Here is a 7,537-nt window from a genome sequence, read left to right as displayed (position 1 = left end):
GAGCTGCCGTCAGTCTTTCTGTTGGATCCACCTGCAGCAAGGCTCTCACCAGGCCTCGCGCTCCTACACGCAAGCACACACACACACACACACACACACGCAAGCACACACACACACACACACACACGCACACACACACACACACACACAGGGTACAATATGTGTGAGTGAGTGAGTGTGTGTGTGTGTGTGTGTGTGTGTGTGTGTGTGTGTGTGTGTGTGTGTGCGCTTGCGTGTGCTCGCGTGCATGTGTATGTGTGTTTGTACAAGCATGGGTGTATGTGCCCGCTTATGTCTATAACCATGTGTGTGTCTCACCGTCTGAGATGTCATCCCAGTAAGGTGACAGGAAGGTGAGGTGAGCCTCTCTGATCATCTGGAACAGCTCCCCTTGGTCTCTGACTCTGCTTCGGAACGGAGGGAACCCACAGAGAAGGACGTACAGTATCACTCCCAATGCCCACAGGTCTACTGGCAGACCATACCCTGTGGAGGGAGGAGAGAGAGAGACAGAGGTAGAGGTAAGTGATTGATAGAGTGACAGTGGCATGTATTCATGGATGCTAAGTGAAGCCAGGCTTCCCCAAAAATGTTTTTTTTTTAAAGAGAAAACCCCCCCATATAAAACAGTTAATCTTTCGCCTGTCTGTGTTTCATAATTTTTCTTCAATTCACAAGAGGCTGAACATATCACACCGGAGAAAGTATCTGAGCGAGCGAAACAACGCCCCTCTGTCTCAGTATGTGTAGCCAAAGCCCATCTATCTGATACTGTCTGGTCAGAAAGAGTATGACATTGTTGCCACCCCTAGCATTGAATGGAAGGGAAGCCAGAGAGCGTTTGGCCTCCTTTGATTAAAAAAATAAATAACAGCCAATCGGTGTTGAGCTAAACTGAGTGAGCTCAACTGTGAATGGTCCTGGAGCACCAAAGAAAAGTGTCAAGGGAAGCCAGTTTGGGTTTGGCTTCACACCAATCACATCACATCAAAAGCAGAACTCATTTACAGAAAAAAATGTAATTGTTGCTTCTCATTGTCTTCTGGTGGCTAGCTAGCTAAAATCGTCCCTTTCCTAAACTAGCCATGGAAGGAGATAGGGATTTAGATTTGTGGTTTTACTTCATTCTGATCCAACCATTAATTCATACATTGTGCCCCTGGCCTGAGAGGATGGAAGTTCAATATGTAGCTATATGTAGAAGGCTAATGTTGACTAGCTGTCCTGGCGCATCATTGCCCATGAAAAGAAGTTAGGCTAGCGAACAAGCATTGTTAGTCAGGTAGCCTAGGATAACAAAAGCTAAAAGAGTTTACTGTATGACAATCATAGACCGTTTCCGCAACATGAAAGAGAGGAGGATGTCATTGGTGTTTCTATACAAGTAGGGTGAGTCAACATGTTTTTCTACTTGCACACACACACACACACACACACACAAATCAATACCATGGACGGTCATATCATATTTAGTTGATTGGACTACATTGTTTTTGGTATCTTTTAGTTGTCACTGTATTCAACTAAGTAGAGGTGATATGATGATGTTGAAGTTGAAATGGTGCTGGAATAGTGGACTATCTGTGGTTCTAAATCATCAGTTGTTTAGTGGTCTGAAAATGTTGGAAACATTGAGCAAAGTTACATGCACACAATAGTGCGATTATTGTGGATAGGTTAATATAATAGTTTGTTTAAAATGTTTACATACTTTGCAAGAATAATGATTTCTCTAATATTCCTGTTTACATGGACACATCTGAAATCAGGCTACTGATGGGATTTTTGATAAATGCAGAAAATCAAAATAAACATTCTACCACAGTGACCATGTTATTTTTGCGAAGACTATTCGATTCTTAGTCCGGATATATAAAGTTTGTATGTGAAAGCTATTTATAAGATGCATACTTTCAGTTTTTCCAAACTCACTTCACTCGTCCATTTTAGGGAAACTTGCGCTACCCTTTGCTGGGAAATGTGCAGATCAAATACACCACTGGGATGGCGATTAAGCTGTTTACGTGTCCTAATAATTCAGAAGATTGCACACAAAACCAGGTGTTTGAATTGGTACATGCTTACTTCGATTATGACCTTACGCTGATTAAGATAAGCAGAGTAAGGTGTTTACATGACTAATGCCATACTCTGCCTTCTGCCAGAATCAATTTAATATCGAATTATTAGTGTGCATGTTAACGTACTCATTAACTTGCTTGACCATGCTGTAGGTCATATTACTGTGTGTTACATGCAAAATGGTGGGGTTGTGGACTTCACCAGGCAGATGTTGCTCTCCGGTTTTGTGATGAAACAGAGGTGTGCTTGAATTTATTCTGCCACTGTGTCTTCTTATTGTCTCAGTCTTAGGCCTATATATCACGGTGGCAAGGCATATGAATTAATAGGTTATAGAGCAAACATCACAATTGTCACAACACAGGCACAGCTACTGTAGAGTGATAGATAAAGGTTGAAATAAAGTGATAGACATGGTCACCTGTCTCCGAGAGGATCTCCGGGGCGACATAGGTGGGAGTTCCACACACAGTGAAGATGGGTTCTGTTACAACCATGGCCAGACCAAAATCACCCAGCTTCAACCTACTGACGCCATCACTACTGCATTCCACCTGGAAGAGAGAGGGAGGGGCAGGGAGAGGGGGGAGCAGCAGTGAGAGAGAGGGAGGGGCAGGGAGAGAGAGGGGGAAAGAGCAGCAGGGAGGGGGGGCAGCAGGGAGAGAGAGGGAGGGGCAGGGAGAGAGAGGGGGAAAGAGCAGCAGGGAGAGAGTGGGAGGGGCAGGGAGAGGGGGAAGAGCAGCAGGGAGAGAGAGGGAGGGGCAGGGAGAGGGGGAGCAGCAGGGAGAGAGAGGGAGGGGCAGGGAGAGAGAGGGGGAAAGAGCAGCAGGGAGAGAGAGGGAGGGGCAGGGAGAGAGAGGGGGAAAGAGCAGCAGGGAGAGAGAGGGAGCAGCAGGGAGAGGCAGGGAGAGAGAGGGAGGGGCAGGGAGAGAGAGGGGGAAAGAGCAGCAGGGAGAGAGTGGGAGGGGCAGGGAGAGAGAGGGGGGGAAAGAGCAGCAGGGAGAGAGAGGGAGGGAGGGGAAGGGAGAGAGAGGGGGGGAAAGAGCAGCAGGGAGAGAGAGGGAGGGGCAGGGAGAGAGAGGGGGGGAAAGAGCAGCAGGGAGAGAGAGGGAGGGGCAGGGAGAGAGAGGGGGGAAAGAGCAGCAGGGAGAGAGAGGGAACAGCAGGGAGAGAGAGGGAGGGGCAGGGAGAGAGAGGGGGAAAGAGCAGCAGGGAGAGAGAGGGAGGGGCAGGGAGAGAGAGGGGGGAAAGAGCAGCAGGGAGAGAGTGGGTTACAGAGAGATGCTTGGAATGCTTGTATTCACACACACACACGCACCTGCACAGACACACAGACACACACACATACCCTCTCCCTCACCAGTAGGTTTTCAGGTTTCAGATCTCTATGTACTATGGTCTTGCTGTGGATGTATCTCAGAGCCTCGCTGACATCACACACCATCAGCCCTGCCTCCTCTTCTGGAAACTTCCCACGGACCGCGATTGCCTCAAACAGGTCGCCCCCGGCAACCATCTCCATGACAAGATAGGAGTGTGTGTGTGTGTGGTGGTGTGTGAAGAGGCGAACCACGCGGGGGTGTGACAGGCTACCCAGAAGGCTCAGCTCATTCTGCATCATGTGCTCTCGGCCAATGAGCTTTGAGTGCTCCACAATCTTCACAGCGAAGGCTTCCCCATTGTCGCGCCGATGACACTCGTGCACAACAGCAAAGTTCCCGTCTCCGACCATGCGGCCAATGTCATAGCAACGCTCAATGTCTGACAGGGTGACATCACTACCATCAGATGGGAGGTCAAATATCACTTCCTGTTTCGTCCTCGCCTCTTCCTGTTTAGACTCTGAGGATGAAGGTTCTGATAGGCTGAGGGACTCCTCATCAAGCCTGCAGATTGGTCCAGTGTGGAGTGGGGTGGGACCGACGTGAGGTTTCTCTACTTCCTTATCGTTTGGTCCGTTTCCTGTTTGCTTCCTGGTTACGGGAGGAAGTGGAGCCCTCCCTGCTCTCGGATTGGGTCCTTCAGAAGGCTTACAGTTCCTGCAGAGTGGAGTAGGGGGCGTGTCTAGTTCCTCTCCTAGCCCCTCCTCCTGGGTGCGGGGACCTATCGGTGAGGAGAGAATCTCTCTGGCTGCAACTTTCCCTTTGACCCTCTGAAGGTGATTGGGGGGAAGAGAGGGGTGTGTGGCGTGTTGGTTAGAATGCGTGTTAGGGTGTCTATGTGTGTGCGCATCCGTGTCGAGGTGTGTGTGAATAGGGTGTATGGGCTGTCTAGTTGGGTGTTTGTTTTTGTGTGTGGAGTGCCTGTTTGGGTGTGTATTGTGGTGTGTCAGTGTTTTGGGGTGTGTATTGGGTTGTGTCAGTGTGTCTTGGTGTGTATGTGTGTGTGTATCCAGGTTGCAACCCTGTGTGTATGTAACACTGTATGTCTGTGTGTTCGTGTCGAGACTTGTGTGTGTATCCTTGTCAGGGTGTGTGTGTATGTCTGTCCCCTCGCTGTATCCGCTGTCGGCCTTGGCAGCTTTATCAGGTGAAGGTTGTAACCTCCTCTCCCAGGCCCGGAGTGCGTCGTTGCGGTAACAGGAATGTTGTGGAAACAGCTCCTCCAGGGCCTCCTCGACACTCCGGAGCTCTGGACGAGACTTTCCCAATGCCAGGAACGCTGCTTCGCCACGGAAGAAATCACACACACCCCGCACCTGGAGGGTTAGACACAAACACCTGGAATTAGAGGTGTGTTGTTGTTGTTGTTGTTGTTGTGTGTGTGTGTGTGTGTGTGTGTGTGTGTGTGTGTGTGTGTGTGTGTGTGTGTGTGTGTGTGTGTGTGTGTGTGTGTGTGTGTGTGTGTGTGTGTGTGTGTGGTTACCTCTCGTGCGTGTGGTGTGTAGAGGCGTGTGACTCTGGCCCTGTGCCAGCGAGGGAACCCCAGCGCCTCGGAGACGTCCAATAGAAGCTGCTCGTACGAGACCACGCTCCTACGATTCAACAGCAATGTCACCTGACCAGGCATAAAGATGATGTCATCAAGAAACCAGGAAGAACTGAACATGTGGGAGCCAAGCCAACCATATCATTATAATTGAATAAAATGTAATTGAAGCCAACTTCTTCCGTTATGAATCATGTGTGTTAGTGCAGGAATGGAACAAAATCCTGCAGATCCAGTAGCTCTCCAGAAAGAGGGTTGGTTACTTCTTTGTAATCATTAATCATTTCATTCTGGACCGTTACCTTCCTGAGGGTGCTGTGACCGCATGGTCGGACCACAGTAACCAAGCGTGGTCGCTCGGCACTCTGCTCAGCATGACGAGTGTGGAAGACTGGAAAAGGACTAGGGAGATGTGTCCTAGTGGCTGGAGGGAGGGGGTCAAGGTGGGGGAGGGGGAGAGAGGGCCAGGCCTGAGGGTGAGGAATACCCCCCATACGTTTAGAGAGGGAGGAATCTGAGAGAGATGGGGGAAGAGAGGATGGTGGGGAGGCAGGGGGAGAGAGAAATTAAAGATGTTGGGAAAGTGGTGAGAAAGAGAGGGTGCCGGAAAAGGGGGTAAAGAGTGTAGGGTTGAGAGAGAGATGAAAGAATCAACGGGTTAGTTAGATAAGTTAGTTGAGACGATTTCTTTCCACTTTCTAAATTTGTCATCATCAACTGTCTGTATAGGTTAACTGGGTTATTGCTTTTCCTTAGATAAACAAGGAGGTAACATGATGCGTGGTCCTCATTGTGTATTTGTGTGTGTGTGTGTGTGTGTGTGTGTGTGTGTGTGTGTGTGTGTGTGTGTCTTAAGGAAGCGTTAATAATTTAGGCAGGAGAGCGGGGCGCTCAAAGAATCTCATGCAGTCCATGGAAAAGACTCAAATCTGATCAGCCGGATTTGTTTACACACACACACACACACACACACACACACACACACACACACACACACACACACACACACACACACACACACACACACACACACACACACACACACACACACACACACACACACACACACACACACACAAGCCACAACAACAAAAGCGTGGCCTAGTTCTTTCCTGAAGCTGCATGATTAATTAAGCATTAGACACAGTGTCAAAGTTGAAGATGTTTCACTTTCAGACACACACACACCTGTGTTGTCCATGGAGTTGGAGAGGAGGTATATGGGATCCCTCCCTGACGCACACCCCATCCAGTATGTGCCATGAACCTATTTTACCCCTTCAACAAGGCTATCCCAAAAATCCACCATCTCCCACCAAGCTACAAAACACTTGTCCTGTCAGCTTTTCACTGAGGCAGATCCTAACCTCCTATGAACAAACACCTGATAAAAATAACTCTAACACAACAATAAGAACAAGGCCAAAGTGCTGAGGTTTATGCACAGATGGAGCCACAACGGCGACCAGAATACAAGATACAGTTGTATCTGTATTTTGCTCATTCTTCATTCCTCACAAATTGCAACTTTTTTTAACATAAAAATAATCTAGATATTTTTCTAGAATACATAAGAAATAAGAAATAAAGACTAAAAATGTGAAATAAAGACTAAGCAATATATATATATATTTGAGAGAAATTATACTTTTTACTTTTAAAGCATGAAGATAGAGTGTTTTCACCTCTTGACTGACATGCCGCTCTCCATCTCGTTCCTGGCGCCGCGTAACCGCATCCGAACCGTTGTTTCCACACGGGCGTCATAGCCTACCTGTTCACTTCTAGCACAATCATTCGGAGTTTCAGTTGGACATTTCTTTACCGGCAGCGGTGGTCATTATTTCAATGTAATATCGTCTTCCTTTTCCGTTTTTGAAAGAGAGATGAGGGATAGGGCTACAGTAGTTGACTGGATTCGCGCGTTGAACCGCTTTGACCAGAACATAGGAGGAACACCAGGGTTGCTACGGGTGCGCGTGGGAGGAGTCCAGTTGTGCAATTTAAAACGCTCTCTCGAAAGTTATAAGAAAGGGAAGGTGGGCAGGGACAACCGAAACCTGTGCGTCGAATGGGATGTTAGCGTACATAACAGCAACACTGCCGCCAAATCGGGACGGTAACAATAACAAGGGGAGTCCAGGTGATCATTGCCGGAATAACGGGAGAGATGCGTCACCGCTCTGGCACAGCTCGACCCCCCACACACACACACACGGCACACACGACACACACACAGACACACAGACACACAGACACACACACACACACACACACACACACACACACACACACACACACACACACACACACACACACGCACACACACACACACACACACACACACACACACACACACACACACACACACACACACACACACACACACAGTAGGCTATGCGATTGACAACAAAAACAACTTTTCCCCTTGGCTTTGTGCAGGGCAACTTCAGTACTTCATTACCAATCTACTACACTTTTTAAAATATCCCTTTTCCTGCATTGGGCTAAATCAGGGTCACACTGA

At 48.3% G+C, this 7,537-nt stretch overlaps 1 protein-coding gene across 1 annotated transcript in view; it reads right to left on the bottom strand.

Annotated features, from left to right (window-relative positions):
- Positions 1-7,121, bottom strand: part of dclk3 (doublecortin-like kinase 3) — an 8,407-nt gene extending 1,286 nt beyond the window's left edge. The window contains exons 1-7 of the mRNA XM_052472301.1: positions 6,696-7,121; positions 5,313-5,524; positions 4,948-5,079; positions 3,443-4,780; positions 2,504-2,636; positions 319-486; positions 1-63 (exon numbers count right to left, since the gene is read on the bottom strand). The exon at positions 1-63 is cut by the window's left edge and continues 1,286 nt beyond it. Of these exons, the coding sequence (XP_052328261.1) occupies positions 1-63; positions 319-486; positions 2,504-2,636; positions 3,443-4,780; positions 4,948-5,079; positions 5,313-5,524; positions 6,696-6,777 (2,128 nt within the window). The 5' untranslated portion in view covers positions 6,778-7,121. The remainder of the gene's footprint in view (positions 64-318; positions 487-2,503; positions 2,637-3,442; positions 4,781-4,947; positions 5,080-5,312; positions 5,525-6,695) is intronic.
- Positions 7,122-7,537: the final 416 nt, after the last annotated feature.

Source organism: Oncorhynchus keta, chromosome 20 (assembly GCF_023373465.1).
Source record: "Oncorhynchus keta strain PuntledgeMale-10-30-2019 chromosome 20, Oket_V2, whole genome shotgun sequence".
Lineage (NCBI taxonomy): Eukaryota > Metazoa > Chordata > Actinopteri > Salmoniformes > Salmonidae > Oncorhynchus > Oncorhynchus keta.
The sequence above is the reverse complement of the archived record's forward strand: the minus strand, read 5'-3'. Positions and strand labels throughout refer to the sequence as shown.